The 24165-nt window shown below is 41.5% G+C and overlaps 1 protein-coding gene across 2 annotated transcripts in view; it reads right to left on the bottom strand.

Annotated features, from left to right (window-relative positions):
• PDE7A (phosphodiesterase 7A) overlaps positions 1-16534 on the bottom strand; it is a 52887-nt gene extending 36353 nt beyond the window's left edge. The window contains exons 1-2 of one of the 2 annotated variants that reach the window (XM_083747900.1): positions 15682-16534; positions 959-1019 (exon numbers count right to left, since the gene is read on the bottom strand). In XM_083747900.1, the coding sequence (XP_083604026.1) occupies positions 959-1019; positions 15682-15819 (199 nt within the window). In that variant the 5' untranslated portion in view covers positions 15820-16534. The remainder of the gene's footprint in view (positions 1-958; positions 1020-15681) is intronic. The other variant, XM_083747899.1, reaches the window with a different exon arrangement.
• Positions 16535-24165: the final 7631 nt, after the last annotated feature.

Raw genomic sequence — 24165 nt, 5'->3', positions numbered from 1 at the left:
TGATTAAAATGAGAGATGCTCAGAAAGGCTACAAGAATATACAGGTAACAAATGTGTAACTTACTGACAGCCATCAATTTCTACTACTGTTAGGAAATTTAACAGTTCAGCAATAGCAACTTCATGATCCAATGATCTCAAAGCTAAAATCCTATTAACAAGTCCCTGCCAAACATAAATAAGCCAACGACCTAAGCAAAAATCGTTGCTTTTTGTTTTTTTTTTTTAAGAGGCACAGAACACTGATTACATATTATGCTGGAATTTTCTCCAACATTTACTTAATATTTATAGCAAGCAATTTAAATGTTTTTAATTGAAACTCCTCCCACTCATCCATTTCCCATCAGTCACCATTGTGCTATTTCAAGATTGCTATCACATAACAATATTCAGTTTACAGTTTAAGCTGAAACTTTCCTATACAAATATTTGCTTGGATGAGTCATTCAACTTTAAGAAAACAAATTCTTAATCTCATATGTGCCAAGTTTCTGCTAGTCTCTTTGTGCATTTGAAATAAGAAACACGGCTACAAGAACTAACCTTTAAAGCAAGCAAAGGTTGTTACTACTCAAATATATCAGCCTTAATACATAAAATGTGCAATATGAAATGTTGAAATATAATATTTTCTCTAATATTTGCACCCACCCCAATGCCTTCATCGCTTCTCTGTTAAATCTGCATTGCTGGGGAGCCTGTGATCTCCTATTTTGTGATAACCTTTACTTTATGCATTTGCTCAGTGCCCGAATGTGTGAAATTTGTGCTAAACAATATTGAAATACTAAGAGCCAAACAGCAAGCAACAGCAACACACGTTGTGAAAAGCTGAAGAGGGAGGAATAAAAACCAGAAAGGTTTTAAAATGCAGTAGTGTACACCATCTAATTAACAGCAGACAGCCACACGTATATACATACATCTGGGTGTTGAAACAAACAACCACACTTACCTAGCATGCGAATGTACAATGCAGTTTGATCAGAACTGTCATAGGATATTGCCCCACGTCTCTGGAAACAAAAAAACAGAAAAATTATTATTTCTGAAATTAGGCTTTGGATGGTTTACCTCCATTAATCATGTTTAAAGGAGTGGGTCAGCAGTGCACGATCCCACCCCCACCCCCACCTTAACCATGGTTAGAGGCTTATTTGCTCCAATCTGCCTTTCTTTAAGAATGTTTTTTGGACTGCTCGTTCTTGAGACCTAGTGCTTACTTATGCTTCTGGATTCTTATGTTTTTAACCACTGATATGTTTCTAGAATGTAACCACATAGTTGTTATGCTCTAAAAGATGTGAGGTAGTGATAGTGAGATATTTATATCTTATTCACTATTTGCTTTATCAGAGCAACTGATGAAGATGGAAGACCAAATATTTTGCTATAAGAATTTAAAATTGGTTATGGTCACTTTAATAAATATATGGTTTCAGTGATTAGCAGCACGCTACCAGAATCTCAAACAAATCTATCTGAAGTGCTGTTTGATGCTTTCATTACTATCTGTATAACTACAGTTGTACCTTGGTTCTCGAACGACTTGCAACTTGAACGTTTTCATACGCGAACGCTACAAACCCAGAAGTGAGTGTTCCAGTTTGCGAACATTATTTGGAACCTGAACATCTGACGTACCTTACACAGCTTCCAACTGAGTGCAGTAAGCTCCTGCAGCCAATCAGAAGCTGCACCTTGGTTTTCAAACGTTTTCAGAAGTTGAACAGATTTCCAGAATGGATTCCGTTCAAGTACTAAGGTATGACTGTACTGGTATTAAAAGAAATTGAGGTTTAGCCTGCTTTGGACAGAGTCCACTCTCTTTGATCAAGTTTGATCAAGTTTGCAGTATGGCAGTAGTCCCAGATTGGTAATCCGCAGACCCCCGGAGGTCCATAGCACCATTCACCTGAAGAAAACTATCAAAATTTTCAAAAGTAGGGGGTCCATGGCTTGGCTTTTTAAAAACAGGGGGTCTGCAGTACTTAGCTAATTGGGAACCACTGTAGTACAGTGATACCTCGGGTTACAAACTTAATTCATTCTGGAGGTTTGTTCTTAACCTGAGGAATGCTTTCACTAATGGGGCCTCCTGCTGCCGTCGCGCCACTGCCTCACAATTTCTGTTCTCATCCTGGGGCAAAGTTCTCAACCCAAGGTACTACTTCCGAGTTAGCTGAATTTGTAACCTGAGATGTCTGTAACCCAAGGTACCACTGTATAGGGTTACTTTTGACTGGCACTGTCTGCAGAGGTTCCAGCGGCAGTGCTAATTAGGAGTGCTTTTTACCAGAGCTAGTCAGTTATCCACGCTAGATACTTGAAGCATACTTCTACAGCAAGAGGGAGAGGTCAGTGTTCTATTGTGCAAGTTCACACACTGCTGAAACCCAATCTTTACAACCTCTGTCCTTCTGAACTGCTTTGAACTATTTTGAATGGGAAAGTAGAATATAAGTAATAATAATCCCTTAACTATGGTTAATGGTTGGAGAAAATTAAAGTCTACATCACCCAAAGAGACCTTTAAACACTAGGAATGTAATCCTACTACAGTTATTCATGTAGTGAATGCAAGACATGAATTTGCATTTTACATGCATAGAATTAGCTGAATGACAATCATCATCCATTCTCACCTGTTCTCTTGGTAACCATTTTCTACATATAAAGAATAAGTATTCCTTTTAGTCATTTTTTTCCAGTGAGCTTATATAAAAAGAATGCTGGCATGACAGAACTAAAGCTTGTGTCTAGATATTAATTAAAGGTTTATTTTAAAGTCTTTCTTTAAAAACCGGAGTGCTATGTACATTCAAGTCTCCTACTGCTAGCTATGGAAGAGTGACCTCCAAATGTGTATAGGAAGCTTTCTTCCTCCCAAGACCACAATAGTGAAGTCCATACGGCATATACAGGATGGGCTCATGACTAACAGCGATGAAACACTGTGAACTATTGTATAAAGAGATTGCTAATTAGTAGAGCACTATTAACCTGCTCTATACACAAAACGCTTATCACTGTAATATGCCACTAAACTGTGCCAATTTAAAGTGCTTGTGATTACCATTATAGCCCTTACCTAAAGCAAGTTACCTAAAGGACCTCCTGGATTTGAATCTGCCTGTACCTGAACACCTGTGTCTAAATTCCCATTGTGGTGCTGAAGTAGGCATATGTACCAGAGCTTTCCGGCAATAATGACACAAATATGGAATCAAACTCCATGTGATAGGAAAGTCCCATTCTTAACTAAGAACCAATAATAAACAAGCATCTTTAAAATATACTGTACAGTGGTTAAGAACTTAATTCGTTCTGGAGGTCTGTTCTTAACCTGAAACTGTTCTTAACCTGAAGCACCACTTTAGCTAATGGGGCCTCCTGCTGTGCCGCTGCTACACGATTTCTGTTCTCATCCTGAAGCAAAGTTCTTAACCCGAGGTAATATTTCTGGGTTAGCGGAGTTTGTAACCTGAAGCATATGTAACCCAAGGTACCACTGTACTAGTAACCTGGCATTTCTCTAAGCCAACTGCTTTCTATCCTCTCTCTTTCCGTTGGCTCCTGCTTCCTTCTCCCCATTCCTTGGGACCATTGTACATGTCTGTGGCTACAGCTACATCTCTTTAACTGTTTTCCGTATTTTCCCACCCCGCCCCGCAATTTGGCTTAAGTCCATCTCTTTGACTATATTAGTAAGATGCTGGCCAAGTTCGCCAAGATTTGTGTCCCAGCTTCCCAAAACTTAAACTGTGACATAGTTGTGTTTCTAGATCTGAAGAAGCCAACGTAGTGTCCTCTAGATGTTGCTGAAGTACAACTCCAACTATTCCTGACTATTGGCCTTGCTGGCTCAGACTGATGGGACATGGAATCCAACAACATCTAACGAGCGCTAGGTTGGCTAGCCTAGACAGCAGCACTACTGTCTTTGCTCACTTCTGTATGTCTGCATTAATTCTTGAAAGTTATTTTTCCATGCCTGTTTGGTCCCAAGTCCTCTTCACTCCTTTCGCTTAGTGTGAGGTATGTTGGTTGCTAAGGCAAGCAAACAGGAGAATAATAAGATGGGGATTGGTATAATAACTAATAATTTTATCAAAAGAGAGACTTCTCAAACACAGAAAAAGTAATACACACAGGTCTTGCTATCCCAAAACGAGCCAAAAAATTCCATTGAATCCTATGGGGAATTTTGACCCCAAGTTGATGAAAAACCCTGAGGAAACTACTAATTACTAAGGAAGGTATCCACATGTCAATCAAACAGGGGATACAGGCAGCACCCATCAGTGTGGTGAGGTACTTGCTGCTGCAAGCCCAAACACTTCCAAAATGATGTTCTCTGAGCAATAGTCTCTTCATAAGGGTGGCAACAGCACAGAGAAACTGAAGGAAACAACTAAAACAAAAAATAAAAAAGTAAATACTAGAAAGAAAAGTAAACAGAAGTGAAAGAAGGGGAGAGGCCCAGCTCATGCTCTAAGGAGAAATGAACAAGTGAAAATTCACCAGTATGCACATGGCTATGGCAGTCTAAGCAAAAGTCACACCCCTTGATCATGCACACGAGCAAGACTCAAGAGGGCAGGCTTCTCACCAAAATACTTGCCTTGCTCTAGAAAGTTCCTAAAGTAGCTCTGTGCAGATTCAGAAAGCCCAAGTGGGACTAAATTAAGTCCACTGATTTTAATGGATGGCCACTGATTTTAATGCATGATCGGCCATTAATTATTGGATATACAGGCAACCCCACTTTATGTGGGGTTATGTTCCGAGGCATCGTACACATCAGTGAAATTGCATATATTTGAAAGACCATTGAAAAAGCCAGCAAACACCCCGTTCTGTTCTGCCATGCCCCCTTTTGTGACATTTTTGGGTCACTTCCGAGTTCTGCGCAATGTGTGTATGTGTGGTCACACACATATTGAATGTGTGCAAATGGGGAGTTACCTATATAAATGAAGCATGCCAACTTATTACCTACCAAATGCTACCTTGGAAATCATGGCACTTCAAATTTTGTCACAACTTTTTCCTTTTGCAAATCATCACAAGCATCATGATTATATTCTCTCTCTACCACTCCCAATATACCGGTAGATATAGATAAATAGGATATAGATACACACACACACAAACTATTCAGAATACGAACTATGACTTAGTTTCTTTAACATACTACTTCATCACATTTTGTTGTTGTTTAGTCGTGTCCGACTCTTCGTGACCCCATGGACCAGAGCACGCCAGGCACTTCTGTCTTCCACTGCCTCCCGCAGTTTGGTCAAACTCATGCTGGTAGCTTCGAGAACACTATCCAACCATCTCGTCCTCTGTCGTCCCCTTCTCCTTGTGCCCTCCATCTTTCCCAACATCAGGGTCTTTTCCAGGGAGTCTTCTCTTCTCATGAGGTGGCCAAAGTATTGGAGCCTCAGCTTCAGGATCTGTCCTTCCAGTGAGCACTCAGGGCTGATTTCCTTAAGAATGGATAGGTTTGATCTTCTTGCAGTCCATGGGACTCTCAATAGTCTCCTCCAGCACCATAATTCAAAAGCATCAATTCTTCGGCAATCAGCCTTCTTGATGGTCCAGCTCTCACTTCCATACATCACTACTGGGAAAACTTTAACTATACGGACCTATATTGGCAAGGTGATGTCTCTGCTTTTGAAGATGCTGTCTAGGTTTGTCATTGCTTTTCTCCCAAGAAGCAGGCGTCTTTTAATTTCTTTGGGACACATAAACCCTAACTCTGTTTTCCTAAATATCAGATATCATAGTGGTATCCTAGTAGGGATTTCTCTATAATATGAAATTTGTTGAATGAAAGGGAACAAATACCAATCACTACATTTTCCACACGAAAACCAAAACCATGCAACCATGAAAGTAATATGTACAAATATTAATACAGTATAAGATTCAAGAATTTAAGAGGACATCCACTTTCTTAATATACAGTGGTACCTTGGGATGTGAACGGGATCCGTTCCGGAGCCCGGTTCACATCCTGAACGGAACGCAAGACGCGTGGGCCGCGTTTCGCCACTTCCGCTCATGTGCGTGATGTCATTTTGAGTGTCTGCGCATGCACGAGCGGCGAAACCCGGAAGTAACACGTTCCGTTCCGTTACTTCCAGGTTGCCGTGGAGCACAACTCAAACACGCTCAACCCGAAGCACATTCAACTCGAGGTATGACTGTAATGCAAAGCATGACCAAGAGTCAGGAATGGCAACTAGACAATTAGGCAACTTTGAGACCCAGGTTATGTGAAAGTAGAGTATAATAATAATAAGAGGCTCACAGATTACTCAATACTAGCTTAGAAAATACAGACATAAGTATTTGCAATACTGGGCATTTTTTTTTTAACACTGGGATTTGATTACAAGCAATTTATATCTAGTCTTTAATTTGTTTAAATTGAATTGCTTCAAAAAGAGTGCTATCTGTACTAGTGCAAAATGAAAGCACAAATGTTCCAGCTTCCACTGTTTTTATTAAACGGCCTCAGCCCAGTATACCTGAAGGAGTGTCTCCACCCCCATCATTCAGCCCAGACACTGAGGTCCAGCACCGAGGGCCTTCTGGCAGTTCCCTCACTGCGAGAAGTGAGATTACAGGGAACCAGGCAGAGAGACTTCTCAGTAGTGGCGTCTGTCCTGTGGAACGCCCTCCCATCAGATGTCAAGGGATGTCAAGGAAATAAACAACTATCCGACTTTTAGAAGACATCTGAAGGCAGCCCTGTTTAGGGAAGTTTTTAATGTTTGAAGTTTTATTCTGTTTATTATTATTATTATTATTATTATTATTATTATTCATATTTCAGCACAATATCCCACTACTTCAGAAAACAGAAAGAATCTGACTACTCAAGTGGTACATCCATTCACAATGGGAAGAGTCACCAAATTTTCCTGTCTGCACCCCACCCACACAACAATATCCTGCAGATCAAAGAACTTCAAAAGCAGAGATGGGGGGGAGGAGATTAGCAACACAAACACACAAACACAAAATCTATATGATCCATGCTCAGCAGGATCTTTGGATCCAAACTGTTATTTATGGTGTACTTTTTATATTATTATTAAAAGATTTTTTGGTTAGATTAGAATATCATATTTTAATTCTATTCTAATGCCATATAATTTTAAAGGCTACATGCTGTTTTTATACATTAACAGGAATTATCCACTAAGTTTCCTTTTAAACGAATGTAAGGGATGCCTGTAAAAGCCAACTAAAAAATCTGCTTTAAAAATTCATGTTTTGAATCATTTGACAAAGGAGACACAAATTCCAATCCTATCAAAGTACAGTACTGGTTCATTATGAAGTTATCTCTAATGAGACAAATAATGCTCTGTAATTGTTATAAGATTTCCCAGAAGTCTAGTGTTCTAATGAATACACTATGTCACTATCTCAAAAAATTACATATCCTGTAAAATGAAAATGGCTTTCACAGGCAATATCTACAAGAGGTACAATTGCCTACTGAGGTCTGCATCTACAGAACTTTGTGAGGGACTCTTAAAGGAGATAATTGATACTGGATAATTAATGGCAAAGGAGGGGGTGTTGGTTCTATTAAGAATATCAGAGGATATTGATGGAAAGCTTACAAGCATGTGATTGGTTGGGATCAACAAGAAACATGTGATCTTCCTATTGATTGCTGCAAGTTTTACTCTTGCTGCAGGGTACGGGGGAGATAGAGAAAGTAACCTCTCTTTATGAGTGTATCAAACTTAGAAAAAAGTTCCTCCATCTTTGCTTGGATGGAGGCAACTGTCAATGGAGAAATAACTTTCCCAATCCTCATTTGCGTTCCTACTGTTACAACACTTAACTCTGACCAACTGGAAAATGTTTCTTAAGAATCCTGCTAATCTAATCTCCTACCACTAAGATAATAAAAATATCGGAATCAGTATCGTATCAGGAAGCAGGCTGTGGGTGTAGTATGTAACCTGATTTGAGCAACAACAGTATTGTAACAAGTCTGAAAAAAATTATGGGTTCCTAGTTATGCTAAAAACTGAAATACTTTCTCAGAAGAAATGTGTAAAAATATAAATAACCATTTAAAGGTTATCAAGGAAGCCAATAAGGACTACTTCAAGTTAATATTTTTGTACCCATTGTTTATCAATGCTGTTACATGGCCAGAATACAAACTGAGCTGATCACCTAAATGTGGAGTCAAACTGTTTTTTTCAAACCATCAACAATATTTTTGAAGCACACTAAACATTAAATAATAATATAATTTTCAGTAATATTACCCATTTCTAGAGGCCCAGGTAGCCTCCATGGCTAGAAGTGCCTTTTACAAGTTGTTACAGTACAACAATTTCTAAGATCCCTGAACTAGGAGAGCCTGACCACAGCAGTTCAGGCACTGGGGACTCAAGACTGCATTAATATAATGCACTCTGTGTAGATCGTCTCTTGCACTTGACATGGAAACTCTAGTTAGTGCAGAACACTGCTGCAATATGCTGGCACAGTAAGTATGACCCTGTCAGCATATAACACCTCTACTCAGGGATCTGGTTTGCCAGAAGCAGCTTAGTCATGCTAGCCACATGACCCGGAAGCTGTACACTGGCTCCCTCGGCCAATAAAGCAAGATGAGCACCGCAACCTCAGAGTCAGGAACTAATGGTCAGGGGTCCCTTTACCTTTATCCAGACACATAACTGTTGACACATTTTAATCTTTTTCACTGCTGACAATAAAATAATAATAATTTTAATATTTCTTGTAAACTGCTTAGAGATTTTACTATGATCAAGCAGTATATAAATTTTGTAAAATAAATAAACCAAAATGTATAGTGTGCTTACAGTTCACAGGACACCTTCCATACTGGCAGCAGCATACTGGCAGTTCAGGAAATAGCGGGTTCCTGACTTCCTGATAGAAGTGTTGATGATTTTGGAAACTAATCAGCAATAACTACCAAAGGACTGTGAGTACAGTGGTACCTCGCAAGACGAATGCCTCGCAAGACGGAAAACATGCAAGAAGAAAGAGTTTTCCGTTTTTCGAGGTGCTTCGCCAGACGAATTTCCCTATGGGCTTGCTTCGCAAGAAGAAAGCCCATAGGGAAATCTCCGGAGACCTCTTTTAAAATGCTGGCGGTCGGGAGCAAAGACTTTCGCCCACCGCCGGCCTTCAGAAGAGGTCCTGGACCTCTTCTGAATGCCGGCGGGGGGCAAAAGTCTTTGCTCCCGACCACCTGCCTTCCCGGGATAGCGGAGAAGCGCAGCGCGTTTCTCCGCTATCCCGACAGCTTTTGAAGGCTGGCGGGGGGGAGCAAAGACTTTTGCCCCCCTGCCGGCCTTCAGAAGAGGTCCAGGACCCCCCCCCCCGCCGGCCTTCCCGGGACAGCGGAGACTTCTCCGCTGTCCCGAGTGATCTTAAAATGCTGGTGGGTGGCAGCGAAGCCCTCCTGTCCCCGGAGCTTGCGGGGCGGGAGGTGGGGAGAAGGGCTTTTCTTCCCACCGCCAGCCTTCAGAACAGCCTTCTGAAGGCTGGCGGTGGGAAGAAAAGCCCTTGTCCCCCCCCCCCCCAGCCTTCAGAAGAGGTCGGGGGACAGACTGTCCCCGGACCTGGTCTGAAGGCGGTTTCCATAGGAACGCATTGATTGATTTTCAATGCATTCCTATGGGAAACAGTGCTTCGCAAGACAAAAAACTCGCAAGAAGAAAAAACTCACGGAACGAATTAATTTCGTCTTGCGAGGTACCACTGTATAAGTTAAGTATTGTGCATAGGGCAGCAGTAAAATTGTGCAACCCAGGAAGAACAGACTATTCTAGTCAATTAGTTGCAATTCACTAGCAGCTCAGTATCAGAATTCCATTTATTGTTTGCAAAGACTGTATCAAAAATTTAGCGACATTTGGAATGCCTCATTACAGTGGTACCTCTGGTTGCAGAAGGGATCTGTTCCAGAGGTCCGGTCGGATCCCTAGGTTTCCACTGCGCATGCGGGTGTGGCAATGCTGATCAAATACTTCCAGGTTTGCCGCTTTCGCATCCTCAAGTTTATGTAACCAGAGGGTTACCTAACCAGAGGTACTACTGTACTTGTATAGAGCAAAGTATTTTCGGAGCAGTTTTCAAAAGTGTTGTGGAAACAGGTTGCATGTTTGAAGCAAATGGGAGGAGCTACAGCTGAGACCAACCTTTCTTCAGCTTTCATTCTTTGAAGATCAAAAATGTAGAGCCATACAAACTTCTCTCCCTTCCATCTTCCTTGTTTCCACACAAATTCCATCCTACATTCCCTACATTAACCATGATGTAAGGTTACATTTACCCTAATGTTAACCATAATTAGCTCTAGCTCAATTGTGGGGAACCTCTGGCACATGGGTGTAATTAGGCCTGCCGGGCTCTTTCGGGCAAACCACATCCACCTTTCCCGGGGCCAGGATGGAAGATGAAATGTTCATGGGAGAACAAACAGTGTGCAAGTCTATGAGGTAGCTACTAAAAATTTCAGAAAAATACTACTCCTGCACAAGACAAAAATCATTTGATATAGCCTACTCTCATCAACTTCATTCTAAATTCTAATCAAGAATTTAGAAAAACTAATCACTTATCAGCTTCCACATACAAGATTCATTCCCTGTCTAAATACCCCGAGCTTGATTAAGAACATGCAATTTAAAAGCTTGCACTCTTTCTAAAACTAGGTGGTCTAATGTTTCACTAACACAAAATCAGACTATGAAGCCAGATCAAACGAAGAGGCTGAAGGTTATGTCTGCTTATTTTCTCTACTATCTGACCTTAGAATGTTCCTCAACATTAAGAATATACAAAATATTTCAACACTAATCCACTGCTAACTTAAACACACTAATTAACCCACTGTCTCCTTATTGTTGTCTTTAACAAAACACCACCACCAAACCTGCCACAATTTATCATTCAAGAAAAAGCCTGCCAAAATTCTTGGTTAGACTCAAATACAGTGGTTCAGTATGAAACTGTAGTACAATTCATCTTGAAAATTTAGTAAGCATGTTTATCTACTGAAGCCTCAACTTCAGACTCCCTAGTTATCACTGCAAAAATAAACTATTAAAGCAGCATAGTGGTGCTGATCGGTCACAAAACTTCTCACACTCAGACCAAGGTTACCCACAGGCATAATGTTAACAGCCCAAAGTACAAACTTAAATGGCTGCAAATGTTCCCTGCATCAGAACTTCAAAATGGCCAGGGTAGAAAAATACTGTTGTATAAAATTTAGGGGAGCAAAAAAAAACAACCCCGAGCCTGCAAAGCTTCAGTGCAGAAGGAAGTTGAAGCTTCTATAACATTTGACAGCTACTTTTATCCATTACCAAGGAACATGTGAAAGCACAGGTTACTTCTGAAACACAGAAGGAAAGGAACCCAAAAATGTCATTATCCCTATAAAACAGAAACAGTCAAGACGTGCAGATTAGCTGACAATAGAACACAACAGTACAGTCAAGGAACTGAGATATTATCAAAGTTATTTCAACTGATCCAATCTCATGGCCTGCTTGAGTTCAAAGAAATCCATCTACCCTGTGTTTGCATATTGCCTATCAAAGGAACTGTGACTTTAAAAACAGAGTGATTGTGGGGAAAGCTCTGCCTTTTTTGTTTGCTAATACTATATTACCATACTTCTCCGTGCATAAGACTAGGGTTTTTTTACTTTAAAATAGAGTTAAAGGGGGTAGTCTTATACACAGGGGCAATCTCCCCCATTTTCTTAATTTCGAGTCCCGAAAAATAGGGGGTGTCTTATATACAGGGGGGTGTTATACACGGAAAAATACAGTATTTCACTTTTGTTTTGATACAGCTGTGAGGGGGCTGAAAGTGCTCTTGAAGAAGTTTCTAACCACACTACCACAATGTATCTAAAAGTGTGCTTTCTTTTAAAGATAAGACCTTGCCCTGCTACACCATCCAAGACCAGCATATGTACAATAAACACAATACTAGAACTATTTATGAACCCTCCTGAATATTGCACGTTGTTTAAACCTGATTGGTTACTAGAACTGATTTGTCAATTGTAAAACAAGTTACAAAAGGTTCATCAGAATCTATTGGTACGTTCTTCTGTTTTGGGTAGCATAAATGGAAAAAGATTCTGAATGCAATACTTTTATCTCTATTTCAGGCTCTCAAACTGGCTGTTTATGGAGAACACTTCTTGTGATGCAAATGACAAACTCTACTGTCTTTAAAGTTTAAGGTCTAAACTGAGAAGGGGACTTCATAACAATAAAAATTATGTGGCAAAGAGGTTTGCCTGACTTGTAAAATAAAAGATCTCACCCTCCTCCTTCAGTGAAGTTATTCAGGGAAATTCTAAGTCAGCATTTCAGGTTAAGGTTTTCACTGGTAATAACAAGGCATTCGATTCACACTACAATAGTTAAAACTGTTAAACAAAAGACATTTGAAGGACTTTTGCTTTTATGTAATAGATACCTGGACCAAGGCAGAAATAACATTTAGTACACGGAAAATGTACTAACATGTAACAAAGTTAGCTGATGTCAGCCAACTTACTTGTGTTAAATACTATACTCCAAAGCTAAACAGACACACACACACGCATACACACACATATATATAACTAATAGGGATAGCAGCTTCAGCTAAAAACATCAGAGTCAAGCAATACTATGATCCTCAGGCCTAAACTTCAAAGTAAGTTTCACTAACCTTCAGAAAAAATGTGTATACAGGCATACCTCATTTTATTGTGCTCAGATATTGCTCTGTGCTAAGATGTGGGTGAAGCTGCAGGCAACCTGGCCACTCTCAGGGGAAGAAAACGCACACATGCATGCATGCAGGCAGGCACACACACACACACCCCGCTGCCCCTCTTCTGGCCACTGGCAGGAGCAAAACTAGGCTTTATTTCACCTGGGTCAAAGACCCAGTTTGTCACACACACCCCACATGCATTTGCATACACATACAGAGAGAGGCTGGAAGCTTAAATGGTGCCCCCTCCAGAGGCAAAAAAAACTGGCTAACCCCTCCCCCCCCCCTACCGCTCTGCCACAGGAGCAGAGCTGGCTAGGGCTGGAACCAAGTTTTCCCTTCCCACCCCTGCAGCCAGGAGGGCCTGGCTTAACAGGCTACAGTATAGCTTAAAATAACTTTTATACACAGGGAGAAACGCAAAATAATAGTGATCCACTTTATTGCAATGTTTGCTTTATTGTGGTGGTCTGGAACTGAACCTGCAATATCTCTGAGATATGCCTGTACATGCAAATATGTTCAAAGCCTAAAGGCACGTAGGGCTAATGTACTAGTGCCAACACACACACACCACAATCCAGAAAAGGAGATCCATGAGCATATCACTTCCTGTGGCAGGAACTGCAGGTATTTAATTTATTTTTTCCTGAATTCTTACGTGAACCCTTTTTAGGAGTAAAACACAGCATATGAATTATTTTAGGCTAGAGCTAGAAAAGGACATTTTCATGTTGTCATTGAAGCACTAACCCCACACTATTTGCAGATGTTGCAACCGAGGCTAATACCTCTGAATGTCTACCTGCATCCTGTTGGGGGGGGGATTAGCAAAGAAAAATGGCAGATAGGAAAAGAAGTAACCACCCTCTTCCTACACAGTTTCACCATTCAACCTTAAAGCTAATTTTCTTTACAAAGATCCCAGGACAAGTAAGTGTTAATGCATAACATGTAGTTCCCAATAAGAGAATCTCCACCCAACAAAATATGTACTTCTTCTAAATAACTAGATGTTGCATACTTTTCATTCTACTCTTAAGGCAATGTTCATAAAAGTACAGTGGTACCTCGGGTTACATACGCTTCAGGTTACAGACTCGCTAACCCAGAAATAGTACCTTGGGTTAAGAACTTTGCTTCAGGATGAGAACAGAAATCATGCAGCAGCGGCACAGCGGCAGCAGGAGGCCCCATTAGCTAAAGTGGTGCTTCAGGTTAAGAACAGTTTCAGGTTAAGAACAGACCTCTGGAACGAATTAAGTTCTTAACCCAAGGTAGCACTTAAAACATTGGGCCAACTATGTATGTTCTCTCTATTAAAATGAATATTCCCTAACAAACATATTCTATACCAAACTCTGAGGTGCTATTATTATGCACCAGAGGAAGAGGCAAAACATTAGATGACTTCCTCTTCTCTTAATAAGAGATTTAAACACATATGTCAAAGACAGGACAAAATCCCATGACCTTTTAAATGTGTTTGTTTTTGTTATTATGCGTTTTTTGTGATCCTTGGATGAAGGGTGGTATACAATCAATCAATTGATTGATTGATTGATTTCCGCCACTACATACCCAACAGTTCAATCTTATACATATCACCTCAGCATGAGTTCAATGGGGCCTATTTCCAGGGTAGTGGGTATAAAACTGAAGCCTAAATAAGTTAGAAAATACTCAGTTTAGACCTCAATCGTATACCCACCTCTTTGAAGTAAGCCCCACTGTGGTGTTTATAACCACAGACCTTTGTAGCTGTTGTACAATATTCTATTGCAGTATATAGTTTTACAAATAAAGAAATAAAACTCAATTACTTCTGAGTAAACTTACATGGGATTATGCTATTTGAGAATACTCACAAATCAGACAATAAAACAAGTACATTATATCTTATTCTGGGCAGATGCTTTAAAGTTCAGAGATTTGTTATCATTTGAGGGAAATCTCAGCAGACTGCATCGGGGCAACAACAGATTGGCAAATGAATTCTGAAAACATTTGAAGAGAAGAGAGCCAAAAATGGCAACAAGATCTATTTTTCCACACTCCACCGCCTACCTACATTTATTATGGATAAATTTGTTACTGTTATCATCACAATGGGATACATCAATGTGAACTGCACAGACAACATGGGGTTGTTTTTTTTAGAAACCACTGCAAATCTAGGACAGTTCTATCTAAAAGCTTTCAGTGGTTGATAAGGGAAGAATATTATATACATTAGTCCATATGGTGTTAGGGAAGGAATCCAATATTTCACAAAACGTTTAAGAGACTGGGCGCAATCCAGTCAAATGTAAACAACTAATTCTCCCTCTAAAACCTTGACTGAATCACACCCTGTGTAAGTTTTATAACTACTCTGGCATGAAGGGTAAAAAAAAAAGCCTTTAAAAGATGTCACTACAGCTGTCTTGCAAAATAAAAATGCAAGTGTATTGTCAATAGCCAGCTGGTAGCTCCCCCTCTAGATTCTCAGCAGTATTATTTAGCCCAGGAACATTTAATAGAAGACAACCATAAAAGCAGAAGCTACCCTAGCTTTCCTTGAAGAAACGTGTCAACAAAAGCAGGACAATATAAATGTACAGTGAAGCACCTCAAAGGCATCGCTGTGTACTCTGGAGTGCATTACAAATGACAAAACCCAGCATTACAAATGACAAAACTTGACCGACAGAGAGCAAAGAGCGTATTCCGCAGAGGCAAGCGCCTCTTCGGCATATTTGCTTCTGATCTCGTGTGTTTTGCAAACTCCCCAATTCCACGGACTCCACCACCAACCTCAGCACCCCATTTCTGCGGGGGAAGGGAGAAGCGCGTGGGAGGGGGGTTTCGGGGCCGCCTCACCTGAGAGAGCTGCCTGGGGTTGGGGCAGCCGAAGAGCGCGGAGCTGGAGCTGAAGCTGATGGCTCCTCTGCGGCTGAGGACATGCTGCGGGACCGGCCTGTCCAGAGGCAGCACCGGCAGCTGGTAACATACTTCCATTGAAACGGAGGCGCCGCCGCCGCTTCGTCTTCTGGAGCGCCCACAAAAGCCAGGCCAGGCTCCCGGAGCGAAGCGAGGCCAGGCCCGCCGCCCTCACCTGCCCCACGCGCCGGGAACGGGTCGGTCAAAGGAGAAGCGGCGCTGAGGGGGCTTTCCCCGCGCCCCGGCCCACCCCGCTCCGCGCCCGCCGACGCAGCCCTAGGGAAGGCTGAGGGGGAAGCAAGTGCCGAGGAGGAAGGAGAAGGACGAGAAGAAGCAGCGGCCACGGCAAGTCCCGTCTCGAGTCCCCCGGTCAGCTCCGCAGCCGGGACGGCCGCGTGCCGCCGCTCATGGGTGCCGGCGAGCGGGCCCGGGTGGCTGCGGCGACGGCGGCGGGCTGATTTGGGTGAGACACAACTCGGCTGCGGCAGCGCCGCTATTGTCCGGCACGAGGCGCGGCCCCGCGCGAGGGGAGGGGCCAGGTAGTGGCGGTTGGTGATGCTGCAGCTGCGGTGGAGGCGACGGAAGCGTCAGCGGGCGGGGGGGGGGCGGAGAGCAGCTGCGCGTGCAGGAGCGAGAGGCCGCCTTTGCCTCTCCCGCGCCCGCAGTCAGGCGCAAGCCCCAAGCGAAGGCGAGCGCACGCGCCCAGGGAAGCACCAGCCAGGGCGGGCGGCCGGGCGGGCAGGCTGTGTGTCGGCGCGCCTATGCGCAGCGGGGACGCCGACGGAGCTTGTGCGTCGTGACGTCATTCCTCCTGCCTGGCTTACCCCCCCCCCCGTTGCTTTTGCTAAGGGAGAGTAAAGGGAGGGCGAGTGCTTTCTTCACAATCGTTTCTGTTTCCCTGGATCTTCTTTTTCTTTCCCTAGAGGCCCCTTATTATCTCTTCAGCTTCGATCTTCTTCGTTCTCCAGCACCTCGCGAGGAGAAAATCTCTACTGATGTTCTGGCTGAATGCAGACTTGATGGCCGCAACGTCCAACCGACTTTTCCTCCCCCTCCTCGCCCCTGTTTTAATTATCTTACCTACAGAATCTCACATAAATTGAGTTACATTTTGAAGGGATTCATGTGGCACTCGGCTCTTTTGTTTGCTGCTGCTACTGGTGCAGCAGCAGCAGCAGCACTCAAAACCACACTTCTCAGGCTCAGCCCGCCCTAGGCAACCTCTGCCTCGCTTTGCAATGTGGCTCCAGCTCCACTTGCCTTCTTTCCTCTACCCTCAACCCATCCTACGACTGCCTTGTCAATTTCTAGCCTGTTCTCTGCGAGATGGCAGGAGATGAAGGACTCAAGGTGACATGATAAGAGTCATTGTTGACAATTGCTCACTTTCATTGCACTCTCGCCTTTGTTTGCATGTTTTTGTAGTGCTTCAATTACCTACAAAACCTGTTCGCCCAAAAAGGATTAGCATGAGAAAAGAATTGTGTTGTAAGCTATGGAAAACAATGGCTCTTATACTGCTTCAGCTCTCAAAAATGATAGGTTGCAGGGTATGTGTGAAGAAAGCATATGAAACCACAGCCTTGCTGAAGCTAAGCAGGGCTGAGTCTAGTCTGGGACTGTCTTGAGAACCACATGAATGTCACCATGGGTTCCATGAAAGAAGAAAATCTGGATATAAAAATAAGTAAATAATTAGTCTTGTATACAGCTTTGTATAGTACAATGTAAGTCTTCTGGGAAGAAACTCCAGCACTCCTGGCGTGCTGTTGGCCCTTCATCACTGGTACACTTCAGACATCCCTAATACCCAAGAACTCACTCATTTCCCCCAGTTCTAGTTACAGGTAGGTAGCAGTGTTGGTCTGCTGTAGTCAAAACAAAACAAAAAAAATCCTTCCAGTAGCACCTTAGAGACCAACTAAGTTTGTTATTGGTATGAGCTTTTGTGTGCGTGCACACTTCTTCAGATACCCCAGTTACCTTCTTAGACTCCAACATCACATATATGACACTTCCAAGAGAGGGTTTCACTAAAGAGTACATCAGGTATCTAAACAAGTAAGTTTATTCTAAAGCTTGCTGGTTTGAGCACCATTTATACCTAGGACTATGTTTGCCCCAAATCATAATATTGGCCTTGAGAGTATTTTATAGATAGACTTGATTACAGGATGTGTTGAATACCACAAATAGATTTTGAGGCCCAATAGGGAAAGAGAGGAGCACTAAATCATCAGCATACATCAAGACTGAGATCTTTCTGTTCCTAATTACCAGAGAAGGGGTTTTTTCATTGCCTAATTATGGCAGCAAATCATTCATATAAAAGTTTAAAAGAGTGGGAGCCAGAACACAACTTATTGGAGATATGCAATTTTGCCATCGCTTGAAAACTATCAAAAAAGCAACATTCTTCCTAAAGGGGAATTGTGATTCATATAAGAAGGTATTCCCATCCAGTAGTTGAGGAACCATAATTATTCTCCAAATGATGTAGTGTAGTCATGGTTTTTTTATTTATATAGAGTAATTACTGAATCCAAGGGTGCCACCAATTAATTTCCAGGCTTTTAATCAGACAGAGACATAATGCTAAATCACTGGCACATTATAAATGCCTAGAATGCATTTTCCTTCATAAAGCATCTTAACAATGAGCAAGAACAAGATTGTATGTCTGGACATGCTATCAGGTTGTGTATAATGGATTTTATTTTTACTTTTTTAAGGTACAGCACTTTCCACACAAACATCCAGTAGTGTGGGACATTTTCCAAAATTGTTTACTCCTGCTCTGCAGGGATATACATGTCAATAGTATGACCAGGAGGCCAATCACATGGGCCTTTCACACTGAATTGGAAGCTTCCCTGCTGGCAATTCTGGATGACAATACTGCAGAGAAGACCCTCAAAAACAACCCTGACCCCATAGATTGCATCATGCTGAAATAGCTCCCATATTATTATGCGTGTGTTTAAAGGGCAACTGAACTGATGTAATAACATCCCTCCAAACAAACCTCACGTGCCAGACTATAACATTATATATGTAAAGGGAGGGGGAGAATTCCCAGAAGAAACATAAACAATTGAAAGCACCAAAAGCACCAAACCCATTGAACTCTAGCCACTTCCTGCTCCTGCTGCCAAAGCAAATACGCAGGTGGAGTATAATGCAAGATCCAAGACTGCACAATGGAAGGTGTGGAAGTATGAGAAGGAGAGAGAAAACAGAGTTCCTGATCATTTTTCTTTGAAATTTGAGAGCACCGTGATAAAGGAAAATATTTCCTCAGCTTATTGCGCCTCTTTCTCCACCCTCTTTTGTTTCCTCTTCTCAGCTTGTCTCTGCTTGTCACCTTACACTTGCTATGACATATAGAACTCTAGCCCTGTAGCAAAAATGGATGGGTAAACTGATAGGCCACAGTATTGATATTATCAGGTAATAATTGTGATTTATGATATGAATTCTCCAGGTTGGGATGCACCTGTTACCAGAGCCTCATAGGGTTAGGAAGGTATCAAGGAGATGATTACCAGAGAATGAACAACATTTTTCACCATTTGTGATTTTTTTCACATTTGTGTAGAACAAAGTAATATTATCTGGTAAGGGATTAAAAGCAAAGGAGATGGAGGAATAAAAATAAAGCCATCTATATGTACCTGGTCAACAGTATGGTTAATGATTATGCAAATTTGACATTTGACCCTTTGCTATATATCTCTGACTGATATCTCTACATCATCTCAAAATCATGGTCATATGGGTGATACTGAAAGCCATGGGATTTGTTGGGTTCAGCAAAGAACAATGTAGAAAGAGAAAGCAGATGGGAATGCAAATATAGGCAAAGACACGTAAACTATGGTTTGTTGAAGATGCTGAGAGCCCACAGGTAAACCTACAATACATAAAGTGTAAAGCAGGCTCGTTCCGTGATGTCCATACCAGTTTGTGGCAACTTACATTCTTCTATCCATTACTTCACACGCAGCTGTACAGACAGCCTGTGTGACCACATTGCCAACATCTACACTACATTATGATACAAGCCTAGAAAAATCAGAAGCTGAATACATTTCAAAGTTCTTATTTTCAAACAATAATATTTGTTTTAATTAACTACAATGCTTGTAGTGTTTATTGGATGAGTTTCATTTGCACATGAGTGCAGAACCCATGCAACTCATGTACAACTGTGGGGAGGTAATGACATCTCACTATGTGCAAGTCTAATATTTAAAATAACATGCTAATTGTGAGTGGCTATTACAATTTTGGTTCAAAACATTTTAGAATGTGGTTCACATTTCACAATGGAGGTAGCATCATTTATATGAAATGAAATCTTGTTCTTTACTAAAATTAATTAGCAACCTTTTAAAAGTGCAATTAGAACTCTTATTTTCAGCCAATTAATTTTACAGAAACTGCAAGCAGAGTGCAAATAAGAGGTGTTTCCCACGATACAGGAATTTACTATTTGACTAATAGTGCAAACCCATACTCAGAGGTTTGCCAACTGAGGAACATTTGTATCATGGTATTGAGCTCAGAGTCAAAAGAGAATAAGCCAGACAAGTCTGAGGTGACTGTACCACCAACTGGAGAATCAGGTCAGGCTCTTGGCACTGGTATTTCAGAGTCAACAGAGCCCAAAGACTGATGGTTTGGAGCCCACAGAACCTGAGGCTAGCATTCTGGAGCCTGCAGAGCCTAACCCAGGACCCTCGCACATGCCACCCCCAAGTTTGACTTAGAGAAATCAAATATTTCCCATTCTACCACACCTGCCTAGCAGCACAGGAAATGTGTCAGGCAAGAGGCCACAAAAAGGCTCAGGCAAGCTTGCCTGTGGGCCAGAAGGTTATAATAATAATAATAATTATAATAATATAAATAATAAATAATTTTTTATACCCTGCCCATCTGGCTGGGTTTCCCCAGCCACTCTGGACCGCTCTCAACAGAATATGGGTGTTATAGATTGATGTTATAAGACCCACAGCTTTCAAACCAAGGAAGAGGAGCTTGGGAAAGGTAGACTGGGTGAACTGACTCAAGGCCTCAGGTTAATTTCCAGCCCTACCTTCAGCCTTTGTTGGAGCAAGTTGCCCAGTTGGAACTTTCTGGGCTGTCTTGTCCATTGGAATACCTGGTACAGATGAGCCATATCAATTAGGATGAGAGGAAGGCTCCCAATGCCATTGGAAGTGCAAATCTTCCACCTCTACCAACCACACACCTATAGAAATGCCTCCACATGCTGCAGGATGGCTGTGCTAGCTAAGGTAACCCACCGTTGGATCACTAAAATAGGATAGAGTCATGGGTGGGTTATGGTCAACACACTGGAGGACTGCAAACTATCCCAGACCCCAAATGCCTTCATTTCATTAGTGTGCCAGCAAACTCACCAGGAATCTATACCAAGTTAGAAAAAAATATAATAAGACTCAATTCCCACCACCTCCCAAGGTACGTACTGCTTAGATGCCACGTGCACTCTAGAGAGGTAACTCTGCCTGCCTTTACCAGCAAAACTCTGAATGTGGACTCAGCTACATTGGCAAAGAAAAGGCGCTTTATATGTGTTGCATATGCATTATGACACTGTGACACCAGATGGCGCTATGGAGTTCAATTTTTCCTAACCCGATTTCTCATACAAAGTTTGCAACGCATTTAACTGAAACACCTCTTTGATGTGTCTAGATCCAGCCTGAATGATTGCTCTGTTAAATCTGTACAGTGGTACCTCGGGTTAAGTACTTAATTCGTTCCAGAGGTCCGTTCTTAACCTGAAACTGTTCTTAACCTGAAGCACCACTTTAGCTAATGGGGCCTCCCACTGCAGCACGATTTCTGTTCTCATCCTGAAGTAAAGTTCTTAACCCGAGGTAATATTTCTGCGTTAGCGGAGTCTGTAACCTGAAGCGTATGTAACCTGAGGTATCACTGTATCATATTTTCAATGTCCTTTTCTTCTAAATACGTATCTTAGGAATTGTCTTCTCTTTAAGATTGGTCAGAAAATTTGTTTCACCTAATGTTTGACTAGCAGCCAGGTTTAGAAAACACATAAAATCTGAGTGGTCAAAATGTATGGCTCAAATTCCAACCCCGCAGCTTTTATATGAAAACAATGTTGTCACTGCAAACAAGGTGTCTACTTTCAATTTGCTTTGAAACAGTGTTTTAAAGACAGCTTAAATGTGGGTTATATAGTAATGCCTGTCAAGAAAAGTTGCTTACCAAGCTTTTAACTCTTACTCAAAAGCTGACAGATACCGTAACATTTTTTTAAAGCGCCCTCTTTGTTATAGCCTTAAAACCTCCTTATTTTCTACATGAGCAGTTTCCCCTGCTGTTCATTTTTCTTGATCTGCACGCTAATAAACCATTTGAATTGTAACCCTCTTAGAAATAATAGATATGTTAAAGCCTGAATCAGATCATTTGTAAGTTGGAAGGGAAGAGATACAGTTAATTGGGGCAACAGTATGCTTCCATTTAATGTTGGTATTTAGCATTTATTTGACACCAGAGGAGTGCTAGGCACTGGAGGTGAGGTAAAGAGGCCAATTCAGGTTTACGGCCAGATTTCAGTCTGCATGGGCTAGGTCAGCGATGAGGAACCTGTGACCCTCCAGATGTTGTTGGACTACAACACAATTCTCTGGGAAGAGAGATTGATTATTAAGCTGATTATGGCTTTGTAAGGGCAATAGTGGTCTCCTAACTCTCAGCACCCTCAACAAACCATAGTTCCTAATATTCTTTGGGGAAAGCTTTGACTGTTTTCAGTGAAAATATACTGTTTCTAGTGCAGATGGGGCATTAACTCCTTTGGGAGAGTATTCCCAAACTAGAAAATTGCTAAAATTGCTCTCCTCCATGTTCTACAGATATAGCTGACCAATAGATGGAAGTCTCAGCTGAAGATCTTAATTCATGCACAGGTTGGTATGGGAGAAGGAGGTCCATCAGATGTTTAGATTCTCAACCATCTCAACCGTTGTTGTTTTTAAGGCAAACAACAACACCTTGAACTGGGCTCAGAAATTAATATAATATGCTGTAAATATAATATAATGCCCCACTTAGATAAACCAGTTGGAACTCTCGGAGCACAGTTCTTCACTAGTTGGAACTTTCAAACCATCTTCAAAGGTAGCTCCACACATAACTCATTATAGTAATCAGATGGTTGCTGCTCAAGCTTTGAGCATTACTGGATATTATTATTATTATTACTATTGTTGTTGTTGTTGTTAAATTTAGTACACCACCATTTATCTGTAAAGTTGATTTTCTCAATCCATTCCAATTGGGCTTAAGTTCCGGCTTTGGATCTGAGATTATGATGATGTTCCTGGCTCCGCATTTAGCTGAGAGATGAGAATACTGGGAACTATGAACGCTCCTCTTCCATGACTTTCAACTCTGAAACTTCCTTCCAATAAACCTCATTGTACTTCAACCCCTCAGGTTTTCAGGGGCAGGTGTTAAAATCTTCATTTTTCAACAGGCTTTTAGACAAATACTGAGATTTTAGGAAGGCCCTGGTTGCATATGAATGGGTGTTATTACAGCTCCTCCATTTTAGGGTCATTTTTACCTATTGCATTATATGTATTTTTATTGGCCATCTCTTTGCAGACCAATCCAGCCATGTAAACGGTTTCTCACAAGCACAGACATCAATCTGGTGGGGATGCATACATAGTAAAGTTAAACCTCTGAGAAATTTTTCTAGCTGTAGTATTTCTAGGTGCTGATAGCAGATGACTAATGAGTTCTTTATCATGCAGATTTGAGTTATTACCTTGAAATATATTAAATAAAGCTAGTTATGGTGTCACTTCTGTTTGCTGCTTAGTAATTTTGCTAATCTTACATAAAACTGACAACCACAATTTTGTCACACTCCCACCACATATGAATATATGTACCTCACCAGCCTCATCTTGGTGAAGTTTCTGGGTGTTTTTGTGCTAATTTTCTTGGTATTAAATACCATCTGTAAATGAGCTCCCTTTTACTGGCATAAATCAATTTTAAGGGCAATTTAGACCACCATGTGGAACACTGAAGTGAATCTGCTCTTTGAGTGCTTTCCATAGGCATCCCATTGGCCACTATGAGAATAGGATGCTGGACTGAACAAGCCTTTTGTCTGATCCAGCAAGACTTAACTTCAAACAAACAAGGCTGCTTGTATTTATGTTCTGGCTGCTCTGCAATATGGCACTACCTCCTTAAGGTTCCTATTCCACAATAATAATAATTAATATTAAAAAACAATATTTCTGGCTACAAGCCTGTTTTGGAGAAGGGGGTTACTTCCATAGTAAAACTCTACCTATAAACACAGGCATTCCAGGAATAGGAGCCAACTTCTAGGGGCTG

This window comes from Podarcis gaigeae (genome assembly GCF_964106915.1).
Source record: "Podarcis gaigeae genome assembly, chromosome: 7".
NCBI classification, from domain to species: Eukaryota; Metazoa; Chordata; class Lepidosauria; order Squamata; family Lacertidae; genus Podarcis; species Podarcis gaigeae.
This window is presented reverse-complemented; position numbering and strand designations above follow the sequence as displayed.